This window comes from Podarcis muralis, chromosome 7, assembly GCF_964188315.1.
Source record: "Podarcis muralis chromosome 7, rPodMur119.hap1.1, whole genome shotgun sequence".
NCBI lineage: Eukaryota > Metazoa > Chordata > Lepidosauria > Squamata > Lacertidae > Podarcis > Podarcis muralis.
The window spans coordinates 30,479,431-30,492,532 of NC_135661.1; the positions used below are offsets into that span (position 1 = coordinate 30,479,431).

A 13,102-nucleotide genomic window follows, 5' to 3' on the forward strand; every position below is an offset into this window, starting at 1 on the left:
GCAAATCACCATGTGATGAAGAACCAAGAGATCTATGTTTAGTATATGGCAACCATATCCTAGCATGTTTTGGTGCTTAGACTAGAATTGGGGGTGTTCAGGGTTCAAATCTCCACTCATCCATGAAGCTCTCTTTGTAATCTTGGACTGGTCACCATCCCTTAGACTGACTTACCTCACAGGGTTTTTGCATGTATTGAAGAAAATGGAAAGGATGAATGAGAGATAAATATAAATGTAATAAATATGTGATAACTGTCTCTAAAAATAACTTTTTTTGTCATTGGCTTTTCTTTTATCGAAGCCCCCTGAGTCCCAAGGCACCCGCTGATGATGTCATGGACAGTGTCTAATAAACACCATGAGAGAACAAGCGCAGTGTTCATAAATGAAAATAATCAATCGTGCTTGTGGGGGAGAGGGGGAAAGCATTTCTCCAGCAACTCAAAATTATAGTTGGTTGGGACCAGATGAGCTTCTCACAAGAGAGGCACTCATTAGGTGAGAGAAATGTTGACTAGTTCCATATACCATAACAAAATTATGCACTTAATAGGAACAAAATCCCTGGTGACTTGAAACAGGCTAGAAGGATCAGGTGCATATAGAGCCCTCCAGAAGCCATATTGAAATGGAGATGGGTGATTGTGGCAGTGGTGGTGGTAGCAGAAGGTTATTTTGAAAACTCCCACTTCTTTCTTCAGGGGCACTGTGTTTTGCCGAACTTGGCACAATGATAACAAAATCAGGAGGAGAATATCCGTACCTCATGGAAGCCTTTGGCCCAATCCCTGCGTATTTGTTTTCCTGGGCAAGTCTTATTGTCATCAAGCCCAGTTCCTTTGCCATTATTTGCCTCAGCTTTGCTGAGTACACAGCGGCTCCGTTTTATCCAGGTTGTGACCCCCCCACAGTTGTCATCAAGTGTCTGGCAACAGCAGCCCTCGGTGAGTATTTGGCTTTTGATCAGAAAGACAAAGGTAGCTGGAAGGGTGAGTTTGCAACTTAAGACCAAATGCATACAGAGATAACAGCAAAGAATAGGCTTCCTTTTACACCGTGCAAATTTGTGGGTTAATTTGGGTTAAGCTGGAGGCAGCTGCTGCGCAACAGAAGCGAGACGCTGCTAGGTATCACAGGTCAATTTTCACCTCTGCCATGACCCCATGTGAAGCCTTGGTCAAACTCCCCTCTCCCTTTTGGGAACTTGGGAATATGTAGTACCACTAACCCATCTTCTATATGGCTCCTGCCAACTTAGCAGTTTGAAAGCATAGCAACACACCAGTGCAAGTAGATATATAGGTACCGCTGCGGTGGGAAGGTAAATGGCATTTCTGTGCGCTCTGGTTTCCATCACAGTGTCCAGTTGCACCAGAAGCGGTTTAGTTATGCTGGCCACATGACCTGGAAAAGCTGTCCGTGGACAAACACTGGCTCCCTCAGCCTGAAAGCGAGATCAGTGCTGCACCCCATAGTTGCCTTAGACTGGACTTAACAGTCCAGGGGTCCTTTACCTTTACCTTACCTGTAAAGAGTGCACATGATGATGAATGAAATGGTTTGAACACTTTGAATGCAGAGGAACATATGAAGCTACCAGTGTGGTGTAGTGGTTAAGAATGGTAGTCTCGTAATCTGGGGAACCGGGTTCGCGTCTCCGCTCCTCCACATGAAGCTGCTGGGTGACCTTGGGCCAGTCACACTTCTTTGAAGTCTCTCAGCCTCACTCACCTCACAGAGTGTTTGTTGTGGGAGAGGAAGGGAAAGGAGAATGTTAGCCGCTTTGAGACTCCTTAGGGTAGTGATAAAGCGGGATATCAAATCCAAACTCTTCTACCATGCAGCGGGTCAGATTATTTGTCCATCTAGCCCATTATTGGCTACTCTGAGTGGCAGGAAAATGAACTGGGAAGGCAAAGGACGGATTCCAGGGGTACAGAAGCTTATTTGTTGAGGTGACATTTCTCGTGAACCTTCCACCCTTTCCTTTCTCTTAGTTACAATTACTCTGGTGAATGCTCTGAGTGTGAAGTGGGCGAGCTACGTACAGAACTTTTTCGCTGCGGCTAAAATGGTGATTGTCATAATTATCATTGTAAGTGGGATTGTTCTTCTAGCCCAAGGTATGTTATGTTGAAGTCTTAGTTGCAGCATCTATCTATCTTATCTATCTTATCTATCTTATCTATCTTATCTATCTTATCTATCTTATCTATCTTATCTATCTTATCTATCTTATCTATCTTATCTATCTTATCTATCTTATCTATCTATCTATCTATGTAATGTATCTGCAGCAGTTGACTGGGATTGATACAACTGCTTTGTTTTCTTTTTGCTTTCTTTTTGGGGAGTGGGTGGGAACCTGTTTGTTGATATATTTAATATTACCTTCCTTGGAAATAAATTAAAAGCTGTTTATGACATACGTTAAAGATAAGTCTCAAGTTTCTAAAAAGTCACATTCCGTTTCAATATATTTTGAAACATTTGAAATATATATTGAAACATTCCGTTTCAATATATTTTAACATATTGCCCCTGGTGAAGTGGTGGTGGCCCTTGCCCTTCTTCTGATAGGAAATGCTCAGCGGTGAGGGGACCACAAAAATGGGGAAGGGGTCGAGGAGGGTCAGTTGGGTGGTGAGCGATCAATGTCCCTCTTATTTTCCCCTGAGGAATGAATTTGGAGGATATGATATCAAAACCACAAAGGGTCCAGCGGCATCTTAGGCAAACAGATTTATCAGGGTGGGTGGGAGCTTTCATGGACTCTGAGCCAAGTTCCTCAGCTGCAAGAAATGACATGTTTCACTTTCCCTCCCCCAGGAAATACAAAGAACTTCAACAATTCGTTTGATGGTCCCCCGCTTTCTGTGGGCACCATTAGTCTTGCATTTTATAATGGACTCTGGGCCTATGATGGATGGTAATATAATTTTATGACTGTCATTAGCAGTTAGAAAATGGGAGTGCATGCCTTATTTTGATGTCTCTTTACTGCACTTTTAAGAAAGATATTGCATGAAAACTCTGGCACCTGAAGTCTTGCTGAAGAATCACACCTGGAAATAGTGTAGGGTGGGGAATACTTATTCTAAACTTATGGTGACTTCCTGGTAGGCATGAAAGGAGACAGAGCCCACCCACTTTTGTGGGGGAGAGCTAAGCAGACCACTAACTTGTGGAACTTGCTACCACATGATGCAGTGATGGCCAATAGCTGAGATGGCTTTGGAAGGCACCAACAGTATCAGCTAGTCTAAGGTCATTAGAACCTTAAGCATTGTAAGGTTAGAACCACTACTTAGAACCAGTTCATATGCATAATAAAATCTCTAATCCAGTAGGTCTCTCCAGATGTTTCCATAGGTCGGGGTGTGTGTGTGTTGTCTTCATTGATGGTTGCTTCTCATATGGGAGGTGAATGGATGCCAGGTATTATAAAAGGAGGAAGGACTCATATTTGTTAAGGGCATATTTTTTTCCTGAAGTGGTAAGGCTATGTCTGGGCTGTAGTATTTCAGATGGCAGATGGCAGCTCCTTCATACTCAATCCTCAGAATAGACCCCTGCACATAGAAAACAGCATGTCACAGAGAAACCTAATTGAGAAGCTTTTCCTTTTGTCCAGGATAGCCATATGCAGGGCATCAGGCTACCAAAGGCTGATTTAATCTATATTTTAATGTGCAAAGGATTATTTTTGCACAGAACAGGTGCATATATTCCTGATTGTTTATTGGTACTTGCTATTAATGTTGAAAGCCATATTGGGCACTTGCTTCTGTGCAAAATGCAGAACACAAATCAAAATCGGACATTTTCTACTTGGCTCTGTGAAATGTCTCATGTTGCTGTTGTTGGTAGTTGAAAGGGAATTATAATTTCAGTAAAAATATGTATTGCCACCAAGACGTACATCCCATAACTCTTTTATTTGGAAATTAAATTCCACTGGGTTCAAGAGGGTTTTCTCTCAAGAATGTGCAGGGTGCAAAGTAACATTTTGGTACTTCTCCCCCCCCCCATCCCTTCCAGGAATCAACTCAATTATATCACAGAGGAACTTAAAGATCCTTATAGGTAAGAAAAATGCTGCATCCGCTGACAGAACACCATTTCTTTTTCCTCCTCCCTCACAGTCCCATTGAAACAAGGATTTCTAATCTGCCATTCAAGGTACAGCCCTAAGGCAGTGTGCAAAAAGTTTCACAAAGCAACAACAAAATCCAATAAGCTGCTTTCTGAAACCAGGCCCATGTTAGTGAACTGCATCTATACAATCAGGAGGAAATACTGTATTTTTCCATGTATAAGATGCCCCCATGTATAAGATGCCCCCTATTTTTGGGGACCCCAAATTTAGAAAATGGGCATATGCACTATCCATGTGTAAGGTGCCCCTAGATTTGTAACCTTATTTTAAAGTAAAAAAACTCTAGTCTTATACACAGAAAAGTACGGTATATCTGTTCCAAGTCATTTTGTTTCCTGAGGCAAAGGACAACATGGTTGCCAACTGCGGAAGCTGACTAGATTGGCTGTTTTAGTCTGACAGTGCCCTTCAGAACCACCCAAGATGGGAGAGGCTGTGTGGCACACCCAGCTCTATCCTCCACCAGGGGGGAAATGCCTGGGAGCCCAGGAGCAACTGCCTCTGGCCACCAGCATCTGCCACCCAAGGCAGTTGCCTCACTCTACCTAGTGGTAGAGCTGGCCCTGCATCCAACAACAGAGTGAAATTTTAAAGTCTAAATACACAGCTGTTTAGAGCCAAACTAGATGTAATGTTCAAATGAACAGATGCAATTAATATACATGTATTTTATAACGTTAATGAACAGCATCCATGGGGGTGGGGCAGGGCGGGGGCTGATGCTTCCCCGCCTTAACCCTCCCCCACTGCTTTGTCCTGCTGACCCTCCCACCCAAGCTGCTATTTGCATTGGGAAGCTCCTCCTCTGGTTCTGCTTGTGTTCTTATGTTCTCAATGCAAATATCATTGCTGGAAGTTGGGGTGGGGGGTGTTCATCGGGACCAGAGGGTGGCAGATGTTGTCTTAGAAGATTTGTTATTGTTACTCAAATAAGAGACAGTGCTTATTTAAAAAATGATAATTTCCCCCTTTCAGATGCAAATTTATGCAGAAACCTATATGGTAAATCAACAAATATTTCTTTAATTGTGTAAAAGCTTGGATGTGTAACTGATTGCATATCTCTTTATATTATCTAGAAATCTGCCACTCTCTATTGTTATTGGAATCCCTCTGGTCACAGTTTGTTACGTCCTGATCAATATATCCTATTTCACGGTTATGACGTCAACAGAACTTCTGCAGTCTCCCGCTGTCGCTGTGGTGAGTCCAAGTGGGAAAATGTGTTGTTTTTCACCTCTGTACAATTCACAAGAGGATGTTTTGATACAAATGGCTGAATAAGAGCGAAAGTGGTTTAAGTTACACAAGGGAAAATTTGCTTCTCTAAAAAGTTGTGCAAGCTTTTTATTAAGTATCTTTCATTACTGCTGTATCTTCACGTGCCCAGTTGGTTGACCTCTAGGTTTTAAAGATGTGCATTATTTCAATTCCTTCCATCACAGACATTTGGAGACAGGGTTCTTTATCCTGCTTCCTGGATAGTCCCTCTCTTTGTGGCTTTTTCTACCATCGGGGCAGCCAATGGGACTTGCTTTACTGCTGGCAGGTAAAACAAAACTTTCTGATGTGGAATTCTAGTGTGCCCAAGGTTAAAGTTGATTTATGTGCCCCCAGCCCTGAGTCCAGATTGCAAGACTTCTGCACTTATATGTACCTGGAGTTAAGAGCATCACAGTTGTCAACAGGCAAATGCCCAGGTGACACTTAAAAGCAGGTCATATTGCAGACAGCTGCCCCAATCATCTGCTAATTAGAAGTACAGTGCCTCTGAATTTTTCGTTTTCCTCTGAATTAATCCCATCATTTTCAAGTAACTCATGGTGGAAGCTGCCCTAGCATTATGTGAATAAATAATTCAATATGTTAGTGATACATTGTGTGAAGGAGTACTTCACAGTCATTCTGAACGGGTCCCATGTCTGCACCATCCTCTCATTAAAAGTAACATGGGGGCACTCAGGAGATGGGGCAAATTGACATCTCTAAGCTATTAAGCTTTGCTCAGTGGCTGGCAGGTGGTGCAAGGAAAGGTGGTATAGAAGGGGAAAGCAGCTTAAATTTAACATCACACCTGCACATTCACTCACATTTATTGGGAGCACAGTAGTGATGTACTGTATATGTCAGATGGTGGAAATCCCATACCCTGTTATTCACAGTGCATGTGGCAGTTGTGCTGATCTCATTCCATTTCCCAGATTCTTATGCTTTTAACATTGGCCTTAATCAGGATCTTGTTTTTTCTCAAACCACAGCCATTGCAACTAGTTCCTCATACACTCTCCATAGCCCATATTACTTCATGACATGGTAAACACAGATTCTGCAATGCTCTCTGAATGCATCGCCAAAAATATGAAAAGTGCAGAAGTCTTGTCATCCTTTGCTCTGGATCAGCCCATCACAATGGCTTCTCTAATGAGAATGATTTACCTTCTCAGGCTTGCTTACGTAGCCGGTCGTGAAGGACACATGTTAAAGGTGCTCTCTTACATCAGCATTAAGCGCTTAACTCCGGCACCTGCTATCATCTTTTATGTAAGTATGATTTCTGAAGTGTCAGAAGAGCATCATAAGACCCCTGCTGGATCAGACCAAAGGCCTGTCTAGTCCAGCATTGTTCTCTGTTATTGGAAGCAGGGCTTAGCCGTCACGACTAGTAGTCAATGATGCTTTTATCCTCCATTAATTTGTCTAATATCCAACCTGTCCAAGTTGGCAGGCATCACAACTCCCGTGAGGTCAAATTCCACACTTCAATTATGTGCTGTGTAAACAAGCCCTTCCTTTTGTCTGTCTCTCTCGACATTCAGCTTCATTGGCTGGCCCTGGGTTGTAATACTGCGAGGGAGGAAAATGCAATTGCATACACCTCTATAACGCCCCCTCCACTTCATCTCCTGCTTTTGATATAAGATCTTAAATCTTTAAATCTTAAAGATCTTAAATCTTAAATCTTTAAATAAAAACAAACACATCTCAGCAATCTGGCGCTGTAAGTAAAACTCTTTTGAAAGCTCTGTGATTGCACACAGCTTTCCTATCTGTATGCAAATGGAGGCCTTGTATTATAATGAAACAACCATGCAGTAGGGCTGCAAATTTAAAGTCACTGGAGAGATTAAGCAAGCATGTCTGAATTAGTTTTCCAACGGAGTCATCATAGCCACCATTAGAATTGGCCATTAAAAGGCCTCTAAACCCAACACTGAAATCTGCAGGTGTTTAAAAAAAAAAATGCCTTCTCCATAATGCATTTCTTCTGCTTTCAGGGTGCAGTAGCTATTATTTATATAATTCCCGGAGACATCAACACCCTCATCAACTACTTTAGCTTTGCAGTTTGGATATTCTATGGTCTAACTGTGCTGGGACTCATTGTCATGCGCTTTACAAGAAAAGATCTTGAAAGGCCTATCCGTGTAAGTAGCCCACCACAAGATATTCTCATCAGCGTTCAGGATGGTTTGGCAGTTCCTCTTGTGTTGCACCTTTTGTTACTGCTGGAGTTGGGGGAGAAATTAGGTTAACATGAGAGCTGCCTCTAGGTTAGATTATTGCAATGCACTCTATGCAGTGCCGTTTTGAAGAGCGTTCAGAAACTGCACTTAGTGCAGAATTCAGGGGCCAGAATTGACTGGCAGTACGCGGTCTGATCCTGGTTCAAGTGCATAGGATGTGTTAGCTCCCTGGCCCAATTCAAAGTGCTGCTCTTGACATATAAAGTCTTACACTGCCCATGACATCAATACTTCAATACTTAATACGTAATCATCTGAGGGCCTTTTTGTGTGCCCCCTTCAATAAACAGCAACATGAGAACAGGCCTTTTCAGTGGTGGTTCCCCAATTGTGGAATCCTCTTTTTAGAGAGAGATGCATCTGGCACAATCATTATCAACTTTTAGGCACTTTGGCAAAGATGTTCCTTTCCCCAGGCATTTGGCTCTTAACTGGAGTGTCAGAATATGGTGATATCCAATCCTTGTGTTCACTGTTTAGTAGGTTGGGATAGGATTTGTCATTTTATGTGATTGCAAGATGGGTACTTTTTGTCCATTATATTTTGGGTGCGTTTTAAATTTTGTATCATGTATGTTTTCAAAACTTTAACTCACTTTGAGACATCTTTGTAGCAAGCGCTGAATACATCTTGAGCGAGAATATTATTTGGCCTTGCTAGGTCGTTCCAATCTGGGATCTCAACACACACAATTACATTCCCACCCCCTCCGCTCTGTCTTGCAGGTCCCTCTTATCATCCCCATCCTTGTGCTGTTTGTTTCCATTGTGCTGGTCCTGGCACCCATCATCACTGCACCCGAGCTGCCATATCTGTATTGCGTTCTGTTTATTATCAGTGGACTTGTCTTTTATGTACTTTTCATCCACTTCAAATTCAGCTGGGCTCAAAAAATCTCAAGTGAGTATATGGTTGGTTTCCATCCCAGGGTAGAGGTGTTTGTGATGAAATAATCTGGGTGTGGCTCTTTAACTCTGATTCAAAGGGAAAGAGCTTCTTAAAGAGGAACAGGTGGCATGCATGAGATACAATAAAGAGGAAATTATGGGAATAGAGGAGGCTCATAGAGCTGGAAATGGGGTATGTGGTCTTCTCAGATCACTTGAGTGGCTAGAGATTACATACACAATGCATGCTTCTGCGCACTGGCCACTTGCCCTTTGCAGGCACATGGGTGCTAGTGTTTCCAGTTACAAAAACATTCCAATTGGAATTTCCCCCCTTCCTTCAGGGTAGGCAATTTTTAAGCCTCCCTATATTTTAAAGAGTTTTAGACATTCCTGTGCCTGCTTCTTCCTAACCACTAGCCATCTTTTCTTTAAAGAGTGAAATTTGATGGTAGTTTGACATACACAGGAAATAGATCCTTCTGATTGTGGCAACTGGTCTTTTGAGTGGACTCTGACACTTTGCTAAAGTTACAGCTCATTATGTCCTGGAAACCATTTGAAATGTGGTCCGAGATGCCCTCACTTTGCCAGTTGCCATGCCAACAAATGACCACTTATAATTTCATCATGTTAAAGCGGTTATCCAAAATCAGCCCATAGTTTGCAAAGTTAAAAATAAACATGTAAATATAAATCAATTGAACCAGAGTTCCAGTAGAACAGAATGCTACTCTACCCTGATAGCACCAATAGTATAAGACTGTGTATACTGATTTTGAATAGACCTCTTAATGTTTCCAGAAATAACAAGATGCTAATATTGAAAATGTTGCTTAGATTGGTTTTCAGTTGCCGTGATATGCTCAGCATTGCACACACCATCTGGTACACTTAAGAAATGGAGGGCATCAAATGTAATGGTCCTGGAAAACATTTGAAATGTGCTCCGAGATGCCCTCACTTTCTGGAATATTCTCAAGACCCATGTTAATTTGGCTATAGGAAAAGTAAAGCCCATAATTTGGCTTGTGGAATCAACACTGAGGCTTCTAAGTGGTTAAGTGCAAAAGGGGAAATGATCTAGGAAAAGAAATGGTACTAACAGTGCAATTGCCATTTCTAAAGGCTTCTGACTTCAACAACTTCTGCGTTTCAGAGCCCATCACTATGCACCTTCAGATGCTTATGGAAGTAGTTCCACCAGAAGACGTTCCTGAATAACATTGAATTTTTCCATCATTAAAAAGGCTAGATCCTGGAAATGGTTCATCAGGTATGATACACCATGTCCACAACTATAGGTCTCAATGCTGAGGATAGGGGATGTTTGTGAGACAGTAAGTGTCCTGAAAAAGACACTGTTCTGTTCTTTTCCCCTGTAAAATGTATTCATTTTTGTAACACATTGTATTCAGGGATTTTCAGCATCTTAAGAAAATATCTGAATGGGGGAAAAGACCTGAGGATTTGTAGGCCATGGACTTGATTTCAGGTATGGAATTTCCACATTATTTTCTCAGCAAGCTAAAAGGACAGAACATACAGTATTACAGTGCCATCTACCAGCAAACAAACATGGAAGTGCAAAGATGAAATCTCATATATTAAATGTCTCACAGATTTATAAAGGGTGGAAACCCAAACGAAATGACAAGAGAACATATGGGAGGGAGAAAGACATGTCATCTAGACGTAATCTGTATGATATTGACTCCTGCGGTTGAAGAGGTCAAGACAAGTACCGTAATACACTGGAATAGGCTGAGGCTTCTCAAAGAATGACTCTGCCTTGACACAATGAAACATGAGCAGATGATGAGAAATATCTCAACACTGGAGCAGATTTTTGCAGGCACAATGGTTTGTGTATTAGAAGTGTAGAGTCTGTCCAGCATGAGGCTTAAGGGCAGATCCTTGTCTGCCCATAGGAAGTGTGTTTTTGCACCCAGGGAGCCTCAGCTTGGTTTGCTGCTGTCATGGTTCTACCTCAGTATCCTGCACAGCTGCATCTTTTGAGGAGTGCATGCAAAGAGAGAAGCTTAATCAACATTTTTAATATAATTCCAAAGAAAGACAGCAAGGAGACTTGTAGCACCTTAAAGATTTAATGGATTTATCACAACATTCATAAAAAGAACTTTTGCCACACCAATTTCCCTACTTGCAAAATGTCTTCCCCTCTAAAACAAAGTTGCCACTAGACAGATTTCAATTTGGGTGCCAGACTAAAACCTGTTTATTTACTCAGGTTTAATTTGTAATAACTGTCACCCATGTTTTATTGTTTATCCACTTTCTCCTGTGCAGTTGGATTTGCTGTTTTAATTGTTGTACCCACTCTGAAATCCTTGACTAGAGTGGGTTACATATATTTTAATTAAATAAATACAAGCAGATTTATTACAGGATATGTTTGACTTTTAAAAGTGCCAAAAGCCTCTTTGCTGCTAAAGATTAACACAGCTACCTCTTGGGAAGTTAGTAAAAGTAAAAATGGGCTGTGGTTGTGTAGGCTGGATCCAAGAAGCTACATCTTTGATCTGGCTACCACCATTCCTCTTACCATTGGTTTGGGGTCAGGGTTCCACAATATGTTGGTTTGGGATGTGCAAGCTAGGTTTTCCATGCTGTGCTCACCTGTTGTCTCATTACTGAGACAGTGGAAATAATTTCAAAGGGGTCAAAGTCAGGACTCATATACTGAGCAGGTGGTGATCTTGGAACAGACATGTTTGTTGCTTTTCAAAATTACTTTTATGAAAGATTTGCAGGAAAACCAAAGATGTAGCATTTCATACTGCTGCAAACATGGGATGAACTGCTGGTAAATGGAATACTAGACGTTCTTTCCCTACCTTCCTCTGGCCTTCTCTAGATTCCTTGTGCAAAGTCAAAGTTCCAGCATTACTATTTTGTGACTTGTTGCAAATGCCTTTGGTATATTTTTATTATATTTTCTATTTAATTAATAAATAGTGTCTAAAAACGCCAAAGATGTAAAGGCTGGTTTTAAGAGTGTTCTTTATTGCTTTTCTAACAGGCATAAATAACTTTTTCCATAACTATTCATAAGATTATGGCCTTAAGAAGGGTTTATTACAACATCCAACTTTAAGCCAAATACTTCTGATCTAATTGCATATATGATATACAGAGATGTCCAACTGTTATAATGTCATTTGGGTCAATTATGTGAAACACTGAAAGCTCAACAATTGCTGCCATATTCATGTTATAGAGTAAACTGTTGTTGCACTGTACTGTTACACATTTGACAATGTGGAGTGGGAATATTTATCTGGAAGAAGGGGCATTTAGAAAATAGGATGCAGGCATCAGTGGGCATGTTAGACCCATTGCAACTAATACCTGCAGCTTCCAGAGAGACTGTCAATTCAGTGACAGAATGCTACTCCTCGTTGGAGGATATAGACTATAGCTACTATTTATCCAATACTGTCAACAGAACAATTATTTTGTTAAGCATACTGCCTTGTGATCATCAGATGAAGGGCAGCATATAATTTTAATAATAAGTATATCAAAGGGACTATCATATATAATTATGCCTGTGCATCTGACATCAGACAGTCATTTGGGATTCCTTCACCTTACTTTTTGTTGTTATACTGCTATGCGAACAGTTAGGGAAAACTGTATTTATTGTAGCAGTACTTTATGATAATTTTTAGTTCTTCTGATTAAGTGGCTCTACCCAGCCCCTCACAGCTCCTGGATCCAGATATACCCTTTGATTCTAAGGCCATCTCTAATTCTTCCTACACATACTTACAGCTCTTTGTGCTAACATAATAACGTACAGAAACAGAGCAATTGAACAAAGTGTCTAGTAACTAACCATTTTGAATATTGATGTTCAAGGGAGAGCTATAATTTGATTTAACTTTTATTATCTATCATATTAGATCAGGAAAAATTAGATGTAATGCATCAGCTGTGTTGGTCCAAACAATTCCACACAAAACAAACTGATCAAATGATCAAAGAGCTAGAAATAGTTTTCTAATCAAGTACTTTAACCTTTCAAATTAGTTCTCATATTCTGGAAACAAAAATATTTTCTGCACAGATCAATCAGCATCTTAGTTTTACACCTTATGATACAGCTGACAAAGGGTATATTTAGTACATCACCAGTATTAAACTGGTTTTGATGGCTACATTTTCTTAAAGAAATTAAGATCAGAACTAAATATTATGCTAGATTGAACACCTGTCTCTAGCAATACAACATAGACACGACATCACACCAAACACTTGGTATAAATGGATGCCAGAGGGGGGGGGGGGAAACCACAATGCTTTATGTGGCCGTTACAAGCAAAGGCAATGCCTGGTTTGGGCTTGCACATTGCCATTTTAAACAGGTTGCTGGAAAGGATTAAAACCTATTCTCCATTTTCCTACCTACTACAGAAACCTCTAAATGTTAACACGCTGAATGTTCACAATTCACTTTCCTAAATAAATGGTTCTTCATGCAACATATCCAAGTGTAACCTAA

At 40.9% G+C, this 13,102-nt stretch overlaps 1 protein-coding gene across 3 annotated transcripts in view; it reads left to right on the forward strand.

Annotated features, from left to right (window-relative positions):
* Positions 1-13,102, forward strand: part of SLC7A9 (solute carrier family 7 member 9) — a 54,017-nt gene that overhangs the window by 38,947 nt on the left and 1,968 nt on the right. The window contains exons 5-15 of one of the 3 annotated variants that reach the window (XR_013393603.1): positions 705-947; positions 2,001-2,126; positions 2,833-2,932; positions 4,045-4,089; positions 5,242-5,365; positions 5,608-5,711; positions 6,607-6,703; positions 7,438-7,587; positions 8,413-8,587; positions 9,734-9,850; positions 9,993-11,578. Coding sequence is in view for 1 of the 3 variants with exons in the window: in XM_028740346.2 (XP_028596179.2) it covers positions 705-947; positions 2,001-2,126; positions 2,833-2,932; positions 4,045-4,089; positions 5,242-5,365; positions 5,608-5,711; positions 6,607-6,703; positions 7,438-7,587; positions 8,413-8,587; positions 9,734-9,798 (1,229 nt within the window). In the remaining 2 variants the exon portion in view is untranslated. Of the gene's footprint in view, positions 1-704; positions 948-2,000; positions 2,127-2,832; positions 2,933-4,044; positions 4,090-5,241; positions 5,366-5,607; positions 5,712-6,606; positions 6,704-7,437; positions 7,588-8,412; positions 8,588-9,733; positions 11,579-13,102 lie in introns of those variants that run through there. The other 2 variants (XR_013393602.1, XM_028740346.2) reach the window with 2 other exon arrangements.